The sequence below is a fragment of the Heptranchias perlo genome, chromosome 9 (genome assembly GCF_035084215.1).
Source record: "Heptranchias perlo isolate sHepPer1 chromosome 9, sHepPer1.hap1, whole genome shotgun sequence".
NCBI classification, from domain to species: Eukaryota; Metazoa; Chordata; class Chondrichthyes; order Hexanchiformes; family Hexanchidae; genus Heptranchias; species Heptranchias perlo.
In genome coordinates this window covers 30,183,196-30,202,687 of record NC_090333.1, presented here as the reverse complement: position 1 = coordinate 30,202,687, position 19,492 = coordinate 30,183,196, and the positions used below count along the sequence as shown (strand labels likewise).

Here is a 19,492-nt window from a genome sequence, read left to right as displayed (position 1 = left end):
CACTTGTCAGTTCAAATCCTTTTTTCTTCCCCATCTAAAGTACAGCTTCAGAAGACCAGATTGGCAGCTATTTGAGACACAAGCCAAATTAATTTGTTACATGAGAATTTCACATTTGTTTCTTTACTCATGAAACAAATCCTCCATAAATTTCTGAACCATATCTTGCTGTATTGTGGAGATGTTTTGCTTGAAACACTGCAGGTTTTCCACTGGGAGACAGCGTTACTTCTTTTTCCTGCAATGTATTCTGGGTAAGATGACATTATTGTAACTAATTTATGCTTTGGGCCTTCTGTAAAACGGGATAGGATGTGATGTCTGATTTGCCTGCATGCCAAGTTCAAAATCTCAGGCGTGCCACTGGAAAGAGGTTTTATTGAGGCCAAGGTGATTGCCAGAGAGAGAGAGAGAGAGAGAGAGAGACAAAGGGACAAAAAATAAAGGGGTCAGTTACCCCCCACCACCTCCCAATCCCCCAAGGGTCACTGTCAATTCTGGAACTGGCCAGAATTAAGTAATTCTTCGTAGAATGCATTGCTTAATGAAGAAGCAATGAACAAGCTGGATTTCTCCACAACACTGCAGAATGCAGTTTTAAGCACTTAGCAGAGGAATTTCCTGTTCAGTAATCTCTTGAAATTTTGAATAAAAAAATAAAAAGTAGGGTTTTAATGGTCTGAGTAAAATAAAATATAACTATAGATCAGGGTTATGTTTGATTTTTACTGTTATCACTCTCTCCACTCAGGATCCTCGGTCATTGTCAGTGGAAACCATATTTAACATCAATGCAGCTGAAGGATGAACACCCAGTTTCTAAAGTTTAAGTGCACAGCAAGAGGAGCTCAAGTCTTCTGCTCTGCACTCACAACATAGTTTTACCAAAACTAGTGTGACATTTCTATTTCTCCTGTCAGCTATTTCTGTGAAACTTCTGATTAAGATTGGCAGCGCAGTATCAAATTCCACTGTGGATTCACCTCCAACACAAACTTAACTTACATTACCCAAGCTTAATTCACATAGGACTTGAGCAGCTGGCAGAAAGAGCATTCCTGATAAATGCTGCTGGCACATAAAACCCGCTGTCCCCAAAGCATGAATAATGAAAACTTACATCTATATTTCCACTGGTCTTAATTTAGCCCTTGAATTAAGAAATAAAAATAAAAGTGTCAGCCGTGGCTCAGTGGTAGGACTCTCATCTCTGACATCACTAGATTACGCAGTCATTATCACATTGCTATTTGTGGGACCTTAATGTGTGCAAATTGGCTGCCGCATTTCCTAGATTACAACAGTGACTACACATCAAAAAAGTACTTAATTGGCTGTAAAGTGCTTTGGGAACATCCTGAGGTCATATAAGGTACTATATAAATGTAAGTTCTTTCTTTTCTGCACATCCACAAAGGCTGGTAGCAGGTTATAGAGCAAAATCACTCATCTGGTGAGGGATATAACCAATAGAGAAGTGTGAAAAAAATTAAATTACAAGACTACAATTTCTTTCTATTTATTCAGAAAATTCTGTAAATCCAGACATTTTTTTGTTTTTTTTCTTCTTTTGTTTCCCTTTAATGGTTTCATTTTTTTTAATAACTTTATAACATTCAATATTAGAAATTTACAGGAAACTCCTTATGTTATATGGTAGAAAACATGAGCATACAGTGATTCTGAAAGCTGCAAAGAATATTCAGCACTCAAAGAGTTAAAATAGCTGTGACCCATAATGACCTTGCAGGCACATCTTCTTGTAATGAAAGGTCTTACCAGCAACAAAAAGAATCTGGCCCAAGATTCTGTGGCAATCATCCTCCAGTGAGCCAGACCCAAACAGAGCAAGTTTTTTTTTGTTAGATGAAGCCATCTTCAAACAGGCCAAGAATTTTGTTAAGAGTACTAAAGAGATTGTATAGAGCTGCATTTTCCACTTGATTTCACACAAAAAAAGAGCTTAAAAAGAATAAATCCTCCCAGATCAGTGCATCCTGGTCTTGTCTGATTTACATCTCTCAACTCCAGAAGGCAGTATTTTAGCAATTTTATAGAGCAAGAGGATTTTTTTCTTTCCTCTCACCTCCACATGCTTTGTTAGATTTCTTCTTAAATTTTAGTCACCATAATTCTTTGGAGAGACAGAAAGAGAAAGAGAAAGACAGAGAAAGATAGACAGAAAGACTGTCCATTACGAGGCAAAGAGAAACAAGAGAGCTGTCAATGCGTGAGAACAGTGTGACCTGCTATCCTCTTGTAGCCCGAGGTGGCGGTGTGCCAATGTCCACTGTGATGTTTGTGTACATCGGGTACTTGGTTACATTCACCAATTTGTATTTCAAGGAGTTGATCCCATCTCGCTTCATGGTAATCTTAGTGTTGTGGATTTTTGTAAACCTGAAAGAGAAAGTTTTTTATATTTAAATATGCAATCAAGACGATTAGGTAAGTCAGACCATTCTCTTAAATAATTTAAATATGGATGGGTTTTCTCACACCGTAACTTTCCAACATATTATTGAACTTTCAGAATATATGTCTCATCTCTTAAGAACCAACTTATGATCCTGATGTCTTCCAAAAGCATGACCAATGTGTGTTGGAACACTGTAGTGAGGGAAAACCCACCTATATTTAAAATTACTGGTGCCTCCCTGAGAATCATTTAGTTTGTATTTTGTCATTAATATTCTTTAGAACCCAGATGAAATATGAGCAAACCACATAAGAAAAAAAGTGGGGAGTAAATTGTCTGTCATTCATTGTTCAAAATAAGTCAGTTAAATGCACTTCCTAATGTGGAATTAAGCCAGGAAGATCCCGTGCACCAGTAGGGGAATTACAATTGGCCTCAGTGCCAGTGGGCAATCAGTGACCCTTGCTGGAAAGGGCGCTTGGCAAGGATTGAATCAGGTTCATCTGTGATACCTCCCCATGGCAAACTCACTGTAGTCAATTTTGACTTTTGGGTGACCAACCAGCAGAGCGCTCCAGCCGGTCGCCCGTACCCAGGTTGAAGAGACGGACATGATAATGAGGCAACGGCCTCATTAACATCAGGCGACGAACGGTGGAGCACAAAATGAGTGTTCCGATGCAGATTGAGGTCTACCAATATCGGGTGGCCCTGGCCACCAGCAAAGTAACTGCGGGGGAGGGGGTGGGGGGGAAACGTTACGATCATATAGGGTGGGGATCCTGGGGTGGTAGTGACCCAGATTATTTTCCTGAGGCCTGGAGGAGCAGGAGTGCTCCTCTGTGCTCCACAAAAATAATTCCAAAGTTACCTTGGCTGGGTCGCTTCGGTTACATCACCCATGGAACTGTTTGGAGTATGCACGCTCCGACTAGTTCCAACCTAAAATGGCAGCCAGGGTCTTAGGACCCAAATTTGCACGTTAAAAGGGGTCTCCCACCTGAGACAGGCACTTTCAGCACCCAACGGTAGGCCCCTCTCAAAATGTTACCGGCCTCTTCATCAGAGTTAACAGGGCGACTACCGACCCCATTTTGATGTCCTTACTGCCCTGTTAATGCCAGGCAATAGAAGTGAAAATTAACCCCATTGTATAGGCTCGCACATAACTACTTGGGTGAGGAGTTGTACCCAGCATGAAAACTCCTTCAGGATCTAGAGGGGGGAAGAAATGGGATGGGAAAAATGTTTGAAAATACAGACTGTATAGCACAAAACTCACATTCTTTGCAGCTCTATCTCATGTTGCGTGACCAGGGAACAGAATACTTGAGAAAAAATGACAGAACTATTTAACACATGCCAGTAAAACCATCAAAATATGGCTGCAAAAAAACACCCACAAATCAAATTACAATTGTAAATTGCCAAAATCCAGCAGGAAATCTGCCTGCACACCCACCAAAACACACCTGTAATTCATCAAAATACAACTATAAATCACTAAAATACACATGTAAAAACAGACCCTCACATTCATGAAAAGATTTGCCCATATCCACCCACCAATCTATCAACATTTGCACAAATGAAACAAAATGGGGGGAATTTTAACCCCCCCCATGACAGATGGGAGGGGGTCGGGTTAAATTGGTAAAAATGTGAACCCGACACCATCTCACCCTGAAAGCACCTACTTCCGATTTTACCACGACGGGTATGGGCGCTGCCGAGTAACCCGTTCTAGAGAGGTGAGTCAATGATATTAATATTTAAATGAGGCTCCGTTCCTCAGATCTTGGGAGCCATTTTAACTTAACGACTGCGGGCTGGCTTTCCCAGGGCTCGAGAAACCTGGTAGCTGAAGGGAGGTGAGAACAGCCGGCTCCAGCCAGTAAGTGATTTTCTAGCACTGCTTGTGGGTCAGGAGCAGCAGGAGTGCTTCCCCCCAGCCCCTCAAGCATATCTTCTGCCACAATCTCTTCCCCGCCCCCCCCCACCCCCACCTGCTGCTGGTCCCCGGCTGCGGCCTTCTACTGCAGGCTTTCCCGCTTGGCAGCTGGCCAGCCTCTCAATCTGGCTGGCTGCCGGGCGGGAGATAGAGTAAATGAAGTCCTGCCGTAGTATTTCTGGGTTTCCCAGCTGCTGACGTGCCCCCGCCTCCCTGTAAATATTAGGTCCCATGTGTATGCACATCCATCAAACTATACCCACAATTCCACAGTGCTGCCAATCAAAGTCTTCACATTTAAATTCTGGCTCACACTAAATTAGCGCTACAGCTTTTAGAAATAATAGTGATAATTCATTATTCTGTCTCCAATAAAAGCTGAAAACTTCAGATGGGAAAAGCAATGACAGGCCATGGCTCAGTTTACACACAGAGCTTCCCCTGGCCGAGTTGTAACCTCAAACAAGATTGGCATTTAATTTTGACCCTCTGGATGGCACGTCATCAATATGAGGATTAGGAAATATTGAAAAGATTATTACGTAAATCTGCTTTATAATGATAATTTCAACACCCTTCTACATTGGATAATAGGGAGTGTAGTAGAAAATAACAGATACCCAGGAAGGATTTAAAGGCAGAAATCTCATGGAGCACTCCAAACAATGTCAAATTTGTGGAATACAATTGTCAGCCTTGAGCAGCAAGAGACCAGGACTGTAAAAGGCCAGGAGAGTGTGGTGTTTAGCCTCAGTGGGAGTGAGTGATTGAGATTTAAATTTTCACTTATTTATTTGATGTATATTTTGACTTCAATTTTCTTAGTTCCAGCTGTTCAATAGGAACTGCTTATTTTGGTGCCTTACCTGTGGGTTGCTTTGAGCTAGTAATTGGTTAATCAATTGATTAAATAAAGTGTTGTCTGATATGCTGTATTTTTCTTGCGGCAGCTGGGCAATTGTGTACATTAAGAGTATAATTTGGAATTTACTAACAAAAGATTAGTCTTGAGCAGTGAGAGGCTAGTGGGGGTAGATCTTGACTTTGTGAAATAGTGTAAAACAGGTGATAGATAGCGAGTTGGCAGCCCGTTTTTCATCTCTCCCCATTTCAAGAACATAAGAACATAAGAAATAGGAGCAGGAGTAGGCCACGTGGCCTCTCGAGCCTGCTCTGCCATTCAATCAGATCATCCACATCCATGGACGTCTGAAGGGTGCTAATCCTCTGACTTTTTCCCTGTTCAGTGATTCTCCTTTCAAATAAAACGGGATACCTGTCCACATATTCCAAGAGTGGATTCTCAAAAGACAACCCGTTCTGGGCCATCCCAACAATAATAGGTGTGGATGTCTCCGGTCATTGTGTAAACACATTTTTAACATCTGTCGCGTTAACCTAGCAAGTTGATGGCGCTGCGCTCAGTTTTCGGGCCTAAGCCACCAATGTGCCGGGCAGGAAGAGCGCTCTCATTATGAACCGGAAGTGTGCCGTCTGCCATATTGGTATAGGCAAAAAAATAGGCGTCCAGGGTCTGCACCTAAAACAGGCATTAGGCTCTTTGCTCATGCAAATAAGGGACCAAATGCCTGTTTGAGGCCCCCTGTGCAAAACTGGGTCACCCTGAACACAGCCAGTGCCAGGCTGGCTTCGTTCAGAAAAGCTTTGTCTACATGCAGGCTTAAAAGGGACCATTGCAGGCCACCATCCAAAAGGTAAGTTTGTAAAAAATACTTACCTGAATGTGGAGCTGGGAAAAGCAGAAGTGCTACTGTCAGCTCCAAATAAAAACTGCAGGCTGCTGCCAGTCATCTCTTGAGCCCTCCTCCCGATTCCTGCCTCGACCTCCCAGTCCGATGTCCCAATTGCCTACCATCCTGATATCCAGATCCCCCTGCAACCCCCCCCCCAACCCCCCACCACCACCACCTCCCAGTCGCCTGATCGACCCTCACTTTCCCGGTCGCCCTCCCTTTCTCAGTCGCCTGCCTCGATATCGCACACCCTCCCTTTTAACAACCTACCTCAGAGCAGTCGCTGGCAAAACAGCGGCCTGAAATTCAATACCTCTTTGCTGGCAAACTGCCTGGGGACACCCAGCAGGTGTTTGCAGTTCATCAGTCTCATTTAAATGAGTTGAGAAGCGGAGCGGTATAGGAAGGGAATTCCAAAGCTTAGGGTCTAGGCAGCTGAAGGCATGGCCGCCAATGGTGGAGCGATTAAACTCAAGGATGCGCAAGAGGCAAGAATTGGAGGAGCGCAGAGATCTTGGAGGGTTGTAAGGCTGGAGGATATGATAGAGATAGGGAGGGGGGAGGCCATGGAGGGATTTGAAAACGAGGATGAGAATTTTAAAATTGAAGCGTTCCCGGACTGGGAGCCAATATTGGTCAGTGAGCACAGGGGTGATGGGTGAATGGGACTTGATGCGAGTTAGGATACAGGCAACAGAGTTTTGGATCAGCTCAACTTTATGAAGGCTGGCCAGGAATAGTCGAGTCTAGAGGTAACAAAGGCATGGATGAGAGTTTCAGCAGCAGATGAACTGAGGCAGGGGTGAAGATGGGCAATGTAAGGGAGATGGAAGTAGGCGGTCTTGGTGACGGAGCGGATATGCGGTCGGAAGCTCATCACAGGGTCAAATAGGACGCCAAGGTTGTGAACGGTCTGGTTTAACCTCAGACAGTGGCCATGGAGAGGCGTCGATGACTTGGGAACGGAGTTTGTGGCGGGGACCGAAGACAATGGCTTTGGTCATCCCAATATTTTGGAGGAAATGTTTGCTCATCCAGTACTGGATGTCAGTCAAGCAGTGTGACAAATTAGAGACAGTGGAGGAGTGGAGAGAGGCAGTGGTGAGGTAAAGCTGGGGGTCATCAGTGTACACGTGAAACCTGACTGTGTGTTTTCGGATGATGTTGCCGAGGGGCAGCATGTAGATGAGAAATAGGAGGGGGCCAAGGATAGATCCTTGGGGGACTCCAGAGATAATGGTGCGGGAGTGGGAAGAGAAGCCATTGCAGGTGATTCTCTGGCTACGACTGGATAGATAAGAATGGAACCAGGTGAGCGCAGTCCCACCCAGCTGGACAATGAAGGAGAGGCGTTGGAGGAGGATAGTGTGGTCAACCGTGTCAAAGGCTGCAGAGAGGGCGAGAAGGATGAGGAGGGATAGTCTACCACGGTCACATAGGATGTCATTTGTGACTTTGATAAAGGCCGTTTCAGTGCTGTGGCAGGAGCGGAAACCTGATGGAGGGATTCAAACATGGAGTTGCGGGAAAGATGGGCACGGATTTGGGAGGCGACAAAATGTTTAAGGACTTTGAAGAGGAAAGGGAGGTTGGAGATGGGGTGGTAGTTTGCAAGGACAGAGCGGTCAAGGGTGGGTTTTTGGAGGAGGGGGTGATATTGGCAGATTTGAAGGGGAGGGGGACAGAACCCGAGGAAAGGGAACCGTTAACAATATCAGCTAACAGGGGGGCCAATGCACCTTTTAAGAGAAGAATAGATAAACATTTAAAGCAGAAGAAGATATTGGTCTATGATGAGAGTGCAGGGCAGTGGAATTAGTTTTGGACAGCTTTAGAAAAGAGCTGGCACAGACAGGTGAAACAAATTACCTCCCTTTGTACTGTAAACTTCTATGGTTCTATGCATACAATGAGGGTTGAACCCCAAGGTGAGATTATTGCCTGAAAATGATTCCCACTTGCAGATTTTTTTTTTGTTATATCTACTGTAAAGTTAGTTTTGCCTTTTTTTCCTGATGGTGGGCATCATGGTGAACATTGTTGAACACTACAATCTTAATTTAATAGTAATTTACAATAGATTGCCAGGAAATAACAGATTGGATGTATCATCGAGAAAATAATGGAGAGTGGCAGTGGGAGTGATTACATAGGAAATAACGAGTAAGTGGAAGTGATTACATAAGGACAGATAACCAGAAGATAATAGGCTGCTGATTTCCCGGATTGGACGGTCCGGAGTGGCTCTCACAGCAAAGAGCAAAACTTGCAGGGGGCCCTGGTCAGGAAATTGCGGTCCCACTGCCCCTGATTTTGCACCTATTTAAATTGATGAAGATATCGAATAGGGTGGGTGGCTGTCGACTCCTTACCTCATTTTCTTTTGAGAAATAGGTACAGTAAGTCACTCATTTACCCTTACACGGATCCAGGTGCTAGAGTACATATTCTGGATAAAATCGAAGATTAGGCCATGTATTCCCATAGCTTGCAGCTTAATAATCAGATCCACAAGTCACTAGCTAAAAGCCTTACAAAAATCGATAAAAGCAATTTAAGTGGATTTCCCCAATCATTACTATCAACTGCAATCTCTATAAAGCAACAGCCTCCTCTACATTCATCACAAGAGCAAACTCTACACTGTCCCTTTCTTCACCAGCATCCAAAGCATCTGAAATACAAGCGAGGACAAACTAAAGAAACACTTCAACTGCAACTGATGTAAGTGAAATTCCTCGGTAGCTTTTGTTTTAACTAGGATTCCCTCAACATGTAAATAGAACCCATAACTGCTCTCTGGAACGCTGAGATTATATGTGCCACAAATGAAATTCTATTTGCCAGCCTCTGAAGGAAAGCTGAGTTGTTGCTTCCTGGCACAGTTCTCTAAGACCATTGACATTTCCTCCCCACACATCACTCGCCTAGAGCAGCTTTTAGGAACTCGGCATGAATACTAACCACACCTGCAGCCTTACTATCAGCTAGGCAATGCAGTGGGGCGTTCACTTCCTCCCAGTCAACAGTTTAATTAAGGCTTGTCTGAGTACTTCATCAGCTTTTCTAATCTTCATGCAGGTGGGTCCCTACTACAGCCTGTTCAGTCAGACACCAACCTAGCATATTCCTCTGTCCAGGTCCTAAGGATGCTCTTATGGGTTTACTGGAGAGCACCAAACATGTCAGTCATTGGGGGTATGTCAGATGTACCCTTCTGACCATGATTAATGACAGACTTTAGCCAAAGGGAAAACAAATTTAAGATAGGCCTTGGGTAATGGTGGTTGAACATAACCCATTACTCCCCCTTTGTTTCCCTAATGATCCTCCCGCCCTTCTGAAGCTTTGCATCATGATCTAATTTACAATTGCTCTTGATTGAGCTGAAGAGGCATCAAGTGCTACTTGCAAAATGCTTTTGACTAGTAGCTACACTTCCCTTTGTGATGTTGCTTAGTAAATGAGCTGCCAGCAAGCTCTGGTTTCACTTTCTTTATGAGTTGGGCTGCAGAGGCTAGGAAATCATTAGCCACATCATCTGCTCCATCAGCAGTAACGCCGACCTGGTTCAAAGCTTTGTGATTGGTAATATCCTTCTTGTTGCCAAGCACCAATTATTCATAGCACAGAAGCCATCAGCTACTTTGACATGTCAGTTACCCTATGTCATAAGACTAACATCTTGTCCAAGGCAAGTAAGTACTGGTAGTGGTCTGAAGTTTCCTAGCAAATCAAATAATGAAATTGGACACACCAAACTGCTGACAATTACATGAACAGTTATTATGCTGCTGTGAACCCCATCTCAATGCCACACAGTTTGTGATCATTGGAAAGGAAGCAAAGGGCATTGCTGCTGGAGGGATGTGTGTCAGCTGTCCACGACTGAGTGTTGCCGACTGGCACACTCCAAGGTCCAGGAATACGTGCTGCGGGATGCACTGAATTGAGGTGCGGCCCACGCAAAGGCTCTATGCAGAAAGGCCGCCGCGTAAGGCCATCCCCACCTTGCATTGTACAGCATGTACCAGAAGGTATGTATTGTGTTTTGAATTGTAACGATAGGATCGGAGGGTGTACAATCTATATTGTATTTTTTGAATTGTAATTGTGTGTATTTACATTGAACTGTGTTTCCTTAAATTTTATGAAATAAAGTATATTTTGAATTTAAAAAAAAGATGTGTCTCATGTCTGAAGCGTCAGCCCTGACATTTTCCAATTACTCATGAGGAGCAATGGATAGCTCACCCAGAGACAAGGGTCTTGAAGATGATTCAGCATTCTATGGAGCTCTCGACAGCATTGCACCTTCTGAGTAATGTACACACATCCCACGAGTCACAGTCTAGACCCCTTATAAAGAACATCTTTGCTCACAAAGGGTTAGGCAGATATACTTGACTTCCACTGCTTAGAGCCACACTCCAGTCCCCAGTTAGTATATGGGTCCATAGGCCCTTCAACTACATTGAATTACATAGAATGTACGCACAGAAAGAGGCCATTCAGCCCAACAGATCGATGCCGGTGTTCATGCTCCACACGAGTCTCCTCCCTCACTATTTCACTACCTGATAATCATGGAACCCAAGGTGCTGCTCATTGACCATTTCACGGTTTCCTGTAGGAAAAGGATAGAAATCCATTCTTGGGAAAGGAAAACATGGGCTTCTTAGCATCCAAGAATTTGATATTTCAGGTGGTGAAAGAGAGTCCAAACCTTTGAGAGGAATTTACACTTTCATGATGGGGTAATCTTTGAGTTATGTTGAGGATATTGTCTGATTCAGTGCGCTTTGAACACAGGTCCCTGTGTTTGAGGCAAGTAGCTTTAAACAGATTGAGCATGCTTCCCCCCATCCCCTCCCTCTCCCTCTCCAATCCAAATCTCAAACCTAAACCTTTCTGGTGCCAGTGCTCACTGACTGCATCAGATGATGGAGCTTGCACTGAAGTTTCCACAGGGAGCTTCTCAAGAACACATGCGATCAGATCCCTCACCTTTGACCCAGTTGATGCCATGAGTATGATTTTGAGCTCGAGCCGGGAAGGGGTGGGGGTTCAAATTGCGGACGGGAAACCCGGAAGTACGGGTTTCCCGGACATTCTTGCGATTTTGACGTAAGGACGTCTTTTATTTTTTTTTGTCGGTTTGCTGTCCAACTGGCCGGCTCGCACCCTCCTTGAATGGTTTTAGTCACCAACCCACCTCCTGGGAGCAGGTTGGTTGCCCGCCCCTCGTCCCACCCCCATGAAAACCGAAAATGGGCGGGTTGGGAGCGGGTCTGAAATGGGTGCGATTTTCAATGCCCCTCGCCCCCACTTCACCCATTTTTCAATGTTAAAATCGTGCCCCGTATGACCATTCAGGAGGAACCAAGCACTGCTATCCAGCTCAGTCTTCTGCTGAGTGCTTAATCCATCTGGAGAAACTTTAAAAGTGAAACACATATATCCTTGGAAGCAAAGGTTTTAGGCCCATGCTTATCTGTAAAGTTTCTGTTGCTTGCAAGCCACTGTATTCACTGATAGTTTGACCTGATCCTTGTCAACTAGCCTATTCCCCAGGGTAGGGATGTACTTTTATTAGGTGAGGCTGCATCTGACCAAAGCATTCCAAGAGCAGAGCTGGTCATTAGAGACCATGGGGGTGATTTTAGGAGGCAATTGCGGATGCATTGGGGGCGGGGGGGGCTCTGAAAATTGCGGAAATCCCATTCGGGTTCGGAAGCTGGCTCCAACCCGCCGACTTCCAAGTTTCCCAGGGACCCACCTGTATGCGCACGGGCAACCCGAAAACGGAAGTCCCGCATGACAGTTAAAGAGCCAAATGCACCTCATTGAGGTACTTAAGGCACTTTGGGTACGGTAGCATAGTGGTTATGTTACTGGACTAGTAATCCAGAAGCCTGGACGAAAATCCAGAGTCATGAGTTCAAATCCCGCCACGTGCAGCTGGCGAATTTAAATTCAATGAATTAATTAAATTCAATTAATTAAATAAAATCTGAAATCAAAATACTAGTATCAGTAATGATGGCCATGAAACTACCGGATTGTCGTAAAAACCCATCTGCTTCACTAATGTCCTTTAGGGAAGGAAACCTGCCGTCCTTACCTGGTCTGGCCTATATGCGACTCCAGACCCACAGCAATGTGGTTGATTCTTAATTGCCCTCTGAAATGGCCTAGCAAGCCACTCAGTTGTAAAATCTCGCTACGAAAAGTCATAATAAGAATAAAACCGGACGGACCACCCGGCATCGGACCACTAGGCACCGGACACGACAACGGCAAAACACCAAGCCCAGTCGACCCTGCAAGGTCCTCCTTACTAACATCTGGGGACTTGTGCCAAAATTGGGAGAGCAGTCCCACAGACTAGTCAAGCAACAGCCTGACATAGCCATATTCACAGAATCATACCTTTCAGCCAACGTCCCAGACTCTTCCATCACCATCCCTGGGTATGTCCTGTCCCACCGGCAGGACAGACCCACCAGAGGTGGCAGTACAGTGATACACAGTCAGGAGGGAGTGGCCCTGGGAGTCCTCAACATTGACTCTGGACCCCATGAAATCTCATGGCATCAGGTCAATCATGGGCAAGGAAACCTCCTGATGAATTACCACCTACCGTCCTCCCTCAGCTGATGAATCAGTCCTCCTCCACGTTGAGCACCACTTGGAGGAAGCACTGAGGGTAGCAAGGGCACAAAATGTACTCTGGGTGGGGGACTTCAATGTCCATCACCAAGAATGGCTCGGTAGCACCACTACTGACCGAGCTGGCCGAGTCCTGAAGGACATAGCTGCTAGACTGGGCCTGCGGCAGGTGGTGAGCGAACCAACACGAGGGAAAAACTTACTTGACCTCGTCCTCACCAATCTACCTGTCGCAAATGCATCTGTCCATGACAGTATTGGTAGGAGTGACCACCGCACAGTCCTCGTGGAGATGAAGTCCCGTCTTCGCACTAAGGACACCATCCAACGCGTTGTGTGGCACTACCACCGTGCTAAATGGGATAGATTCAGAACAGATCTAGCAGCTCAAAACTAGGCATCCATGAGGCACTGTGGGCCATCAGCAGCAGCAGAATTGTATTCCACCACAATCTGTAACCTCATGGCCCGGCATATTCCTCACTCTACCATTACCAACAAGCCAGGGGATCAACCCTGGTTCAATGAGGAGTGTAGAAGAGCATGCCAGGAGCAGCACCAGGCGTACCTAAAAATGAGGTGCCAACCTGGTGAAGCTACAACTCAGGACTACATGCATTCTAAACAACGGAAGCAACATGCTATAGACAGAGCTAAGCGATTCCACAACCAACGGATCAGATCAAAGCTCTGCAGTCCTGCCACATCCAGTCGTGAATGGTGGTGGACAATTAAACAACTAACGGGAGGAGAAGGCTCTGCAAACATCCCCATCCTCAATGATGGCGGAATCCAGCACGTGAGTGCAAAAGACAAGGTTGAAGCATTTGCAACCATCTTCAGCCAGAAGTGACGAGTGGATGATCAATCTCGGCCTCCTCCCGATATCCCCACCATCACAGAAGCCAGTCTTCAGCCAATTCGATTCATTCCACGTGATATCAAGAAACGGCTGAGTGCACTGGATACAGCAAAGGCTATGGGCCCCGACAACATCCCAGCTGTAGTGCTGAAGACTTGTGCTCCAGAACTAGCTGCGCCTCTAGCCAAGCTGTTCCAGTACAGCTACAACACTGGCATCTACCCAACAATGTGGAAAATTGCCCAGGTATGTCCTGTCCACAAAAAGCAGGACAAATCCAATCCGGCCAATTACCGCCCCATCAGTCTACTCTCAATCATCAGCAAAGTGATGGAAGGTGTCGACGACAGTGCTATCAAGCGGCACTTACTCACCAACAAACTGCTCACCGATGCTCAGTTTGGGTTCCGCCAGGACCACTCGGCTCCAGACCTCATTACAGAGTTGGTCCAAACATGGACAAAAGAGCTGAATTCCAGAGGTGAGGTGAGAGTGACTGCCCTTGACATCAAGGCAGCATTTGACCGAGTGTGGCACCAAGGAGCCCTAGTAAAATTGAAGTCAATGGGAATCAGGGGGAAAACTCTCCAGTGGCTGGAGTCATACCTAGCACAAAGGAAGATGGTAGTGGTTGTTGGAGGCCAATCATCTCAGCCCCAGGACATTGCTGCAGGAGTTCCTCAGGGCAGTGTCCTAGGCCCAACCATCTTCAGCTGCTTCATCAATGACCTTCCCTCCATCATAAGGTCAGAAATGGGGATGACTGCACAGTGTTCAGTTCCATTCGCAACCCCTCAAATAATGAAGCAGTCCGAGCCCGCATGCAGCAAGACCTGGACAACATCCAGGCTTGGGCTCATAAGTGGCAAGTAACATTCGCGCCAGATAAGTGCCAGGCAATGACCATCTCCAACAAGAGAGAGTCTAACCACCTCCCCCTGACATTCAACGACATTACCATCACCGAATCCCCCAACATCAACATCCTGGGGGTCAACATTGACCAGAAACTTAACTGGACCAGCCATATAAATACTGTGGCTACTAGAGCAGGTCAGAGGCTGGGTATTCTGCGGCGAGTGACTCACCTCCTGACTCCCCAAAGCCTTTCCACCATCTACAAGGCACAAGTCAGGAGTGTGATGGAGTACTCTCCACTTGCTTGGATGAGTGCAGCTCCAACAACACTCAAGAAGCTCGACACCATCCAAGATAAAGCAGCCCGCTTGATTGGCACCCCATCCACTACACTAAACATTCACTCCCTTCACCACCGGCGCACTGTGGCTGCAGTGTGTACCATCCACAGGATGCACTGCAGCAACTCGCCAAGGCTTCTTCGACAGCACCTCCCAAACCCGCGACCTCTACCACCTAGAAGGACAAGAGCAGCAGGCACATGGGAACACCACCACCTGCATGTTCCCCTCCAAGTCACACACCATCCCGACTTGGAAATATATCGCCGTTCCTTCATTGTCGCTGGGTCAAAATCCTGGAACTCCCTACCTAACAGCACTGTGGGAGAACCGTCACCACACGGACTGCAGCGGTTCAAGAAGGCGGCTCACCACCACCTTCTCGAGGGCAATTAGGGATGGGCAATAAATGCTGGCCTCGCCAGCGACGCCCACATCCCGTGAACGAATAAAAAAAAACTTTACCTGTGACAGGTGAAATAATTAGAACGATTTTTAACTTACCTGGGTGGCTTGCCCACCGCTTCTGATTCACGCCTGGTGAAACCACGCGTGAAGGGCCGGATCAGGCAAGAAGAAATTAAATAAATTAAATAAAAAACCATGGAAGGAAGTGAAAACACTAAATGAACCTACCTTTGAAACCTGCTCCGATGTCTCCCGCTCTGATGTCCCCCTCTTCAACCCTCCGATGTCCTCCCAATCTTCCCCTCTGCCCTCCCCCGCCCCCCGGTGTTCCAGTCCAACCTCCGATCTTCCATTCTCCACCCCCCCCACCCCCCCACCAACCTTCCCAGTCTTCCAGTCCAGCGTAGGTTGACGCCTCGCTCTCTCTCCTTCTTGCCTCCCCCACCTCGCGTTGCAGCTCCTGACAGCAGCCAGCCTGTCAATCAGGCTAGCTGCCAGGCGCAAAATCCGGAGAGGACGTTAATCACTATCCACCAACATGCGATTGCCTCGGAAACGGTAAGTTTTGTTCACGCGTGCTTGCCTCGTGCACCATCACCACCCTCCCCCCCACCGCCAACCCGCCACCATTATAAAATCGAGCCCCATGTATTTTAGTGAGCAGCAGCTTTACCTACCTCACCATAATTCAAACTGGAGGCCTGTGACCAGCGGGGTCCGCTGTTATTTGTTATTTATATTAATGATTTGGATGAGAATTTAGGAGGCATGGTTAGTAAGTTTGCAGATGACACCAAGATTGGTGGCATTGTGGACAGTGAAGAAGGTTATCTAGGATTGCAACGGGATCTTGATAAATTGGGCCAGTGGGCCGATGAATGGCAGATGGAGTTTAATTTAGATAAATGTGAGGTGATGTATTTTGGTAGATCGAATCGGGCCAGGACCTACTCCGTTAATGGTAGGGCATTGGGGAGAGTTATAGAACAAAGAGATCTAGGAGTACAGGTTCATAGCTCCTTGAAAGTGGAGTCACAGGTGGATAGGGTGGTGAAGAAGGCATTCGGCATGCTTGGTTTCATTGGTCAGAACACTGAATACAGGAGTTGGGATGTCTTGTTGAAGTTGTACAAGACATTAGTTAGGCCACACTTGGAATACTGTGTACAGTTCTGGTCACCCTATTATAGAAAGGATATTATTAAACTAGAAAGAGTGCAGAAAAGATTTACTAGGATGCTACCGGGACTTGATGGTTTGACTTATAGGGAGAGGTTGGATAGACTGGGACTTTTTTCCCTGGAGAGTAGGAGGTTAAGGGGTGATCTTATAGAAGTCTATAAAATAATGAGGGGCATAGATAAGGTAGATAGTCAAAATCTTTTCCCAAAGGTAGGGGAGTCTATAACGAGGGGACATAGATTTAAGTTGAGAGGGGAGAGATACAAAAGGGTCCAGAGGGGCAATTTTTTCACTCAAAGGGTGGTGAGTGTCTGGAACGAGCTGCCAGAGGCAGTAGTAGAGGCGGGTACAATTTTGTCTTTTAAAAAGCATTTGGACAGTTACACGGGTAAGATGGGTATAGAGGGATATGGGCCAAGTGCAGGCAATTGGGACTAGCTTAGTGGTATAAACTGGGCGACATGGACATGTTGGGCTGAAGGGCCTGTTTCCATGTTGTAACTTCTATGATTCTATGATTGCACAAGCACTGACTTATCACATAATTGATTCTGCACTAGTGCCACTGGCCCAATTGACCTGTATGAAAGGGGCCCAAACCTTCTATAGGTGAATATCTGATGGGTTTCTGCATATTTCCTTCATTTTACTGCGTGGAGAGTGGCAAATGGCAGAACCATACAAAGGATGGTTGGGGAACAGGAAAGCAATGGCTTAGATTAGTTACCAGTGACAGTGCTTCAAGTCAAGATTAGGATTTAGTGCATTGCTTGGAGCAGGCCTATGGAGGTACCTCATGACACAGGTAAGTACTTTCTATGTATCTGTCACATACTATGTGCTAGGAACCCCGTGCATCACAGAGAGATGCAATGATGTGTGTTATGCAAGTGCAGTTACACTTCAATGCATACAAAACTGACTTCACTGTCTGGGCCGGAGTAACATTCTTCAATGGCAAATAGGGATATAAATCCTATGGATGCCAAAGAGAGAAGATTGAATTCATTATTTCCTGTTAAGGGATTTAAAAGAAAACTAAAGATTTTATTTTTTTCTAAATTGTAAAACTTATTTTTCCCCAATAAAGCTTAGCTGCCATAGGGGAAAGATGAACTCACACAAAAAACTGACAAGGTTAGTTAAGTCAAATAAATTGCATTTAGCAGCTCTAGTGGTGGATTTGCAAGGGTTATAAACAGAGACAGAGTAGGCCCAGGATGCTTCAGAATGATCAGATGCCAAGTACAGTTAGCAGGGAGGGCTGAACGGTAGGTTTGACTGAGTCATGATGTGGTACTTGATGTGATGGAATGGTAAGAGTGAGATAGGAAACTTACACGATAAAACAACAAATTATTAATTGGCATAGAAGAAAGGGTGAAAAGAGTGGAAGCAAACAGAGCAGCCATTCTGCACACAGGAAGATCCTATAAACAGCAATGAGAGAATGACCAATTTATCATTTTTATGGTGGTGTTGGTCGAAGGAGGAACGTTAGCCAGGGTACCAAGAAAACTGCTTGCCCTTCTTTCAACAGTGCCAACGTTGCATTAAAAGCACCTGAACCACAGGACAGGGCCTTGGTTTAACATTTTGTCCAAATGCAGCAGTCTCTTAGTTGTGCTCTGGTGTGGGTGTGTCATACGTGTACAGGTCCTGGAGTGGGGTTTGAGTCCACAAATGTCTGATTCAGAGGCAAGAGCACAACCAACTGAGCCAAATTGGCACTTATTGGAATCACATTTCTGGGATAGTGTTGTCAGCTGGGACACATTAATTGCTACAATTGTCATGTAAGTCACTTGGGATAGTGTCATCACTGTACAATCCCGAGATGTTCCACTATCCTGCGTTGGGTTCCATTTTTTCACCCTCTTTCACTCACTCTCTCTCTTTCCCCTGTTTTATTATTATAATTGCTGTCCTGAATTTTATGCTATTTCACTTGTTCTAAACCCCACTGTTTTCATCCTCAGTTTTTCAACCAATTTTCTCCTTCTCTCCATTCTCCCTCAGCTCTCTATTTCAACTTCTCTCTCTCCTCCATCACTGCTTAAAGAGACTAATAGAGCTGGACAGCATGGTCAAACATGGATCTATGGCATGGTCATCTGATCGTTGAGGCTCTGAGTCAATTGATAATGCTTTGGGAAGCTGCTCCACCAGCAGATTACTCTCATGTAACAATGATGATAGCCCATTGTCCTTGTTTTTTTTTCTCTCTCTCTCATCAAAATCATGGACAATAAGCAAACACAGCCTAAAGATTCACATCCCATTGTGGCCCCTAGGACACCTAAAATTGTACTACCATATCTGCTGCTTCCTCTTCTTGCATTTTTTGGACCTCCTAACATCTCAATTATGCCTATTTCCATCGCTAATCACCCTGCCCTCACTAGCCATTTTTTCACTGAAACCCAAGTTCCTGTTTCTCCCTTTTCCTCTTTCCAATTTTCCACTTATACTTTTTCTCCAACTTCTCATCCAAACAAGGAGCAGCCACAAAAGGGTGCCATTGATCAGATGCAGCAAGCAAAGAAAGAAAGAAATAACAGATTGGAGATTTAGTGATAGGCCCATTGATCTTATTCACAGGTTGAGTTTTTATTTTAGCCTTGCAAATCTGAAAAGTAACTACTAAGTTAGTGGCTTCAAGGGTAACAGGAATTTCCAGCCCTTATTCAAGTAGATATGGCGACAGAGCCTCTAAATTGTGCATCTCCAAATCAGGGAAGAAAAAAAAAATCAGAAGCTGGTAGCTAATCCACAGCTACCCCACTGAAAATTCAGGATGTCCTGCCAGAGTGGGTAATCAGGTTAATGGGAACGGGCCATCACTAAGCAAAATATCCCTTTATCCATTGAAGATTAATAGAGAGAAAAATTTGGTACTGGTGCAAATATTCTCTCACTTTCCCAACCAATTTTTTTTTAGGAATTTCATGACGTACAGTGAGCATTTATGATTGTAAGAAACAAATTCTTCCTCCCACTTAACAGACTTTCATTACTACTAGAGGGTCTTTGAAGAACTGAACC

At 45.3% G+C, this 19,492-nt stretch overlaps 1 protein-coding gene across 3 annotated transcripts in view; it reads right to left on the bottom strand.

Moving 5' to 3' along the window:
- Positions 1 to 1,503: 1,503 nt before the first annotated feature.
- Positions 1,504 to 19,492, bottom strand: part of b4galt2 (UDP-Gal:betaGlcNAc beta 1,4- galactosyltransferase, polypeptide 2) — a 342,550-nt gene continuing 324,561 nt past the window's right edge. For all 3 annotated transcript variants that reach the window (XM_067990101.1, XM_067990102.1, XM_067990104.1), the window contains exon 7: positions 1,504 to 2,400. In XM_067990101.1, the coding sequence (XP_067846202.1) occupies positions 2,250 to 2,400 (151 nt within the window). In that variant the 3' untranslated portion in view covers positions 1,504 to 2,249. The remainder of the gene's footprint in view (positions 2,401 to 19,492) is intronic.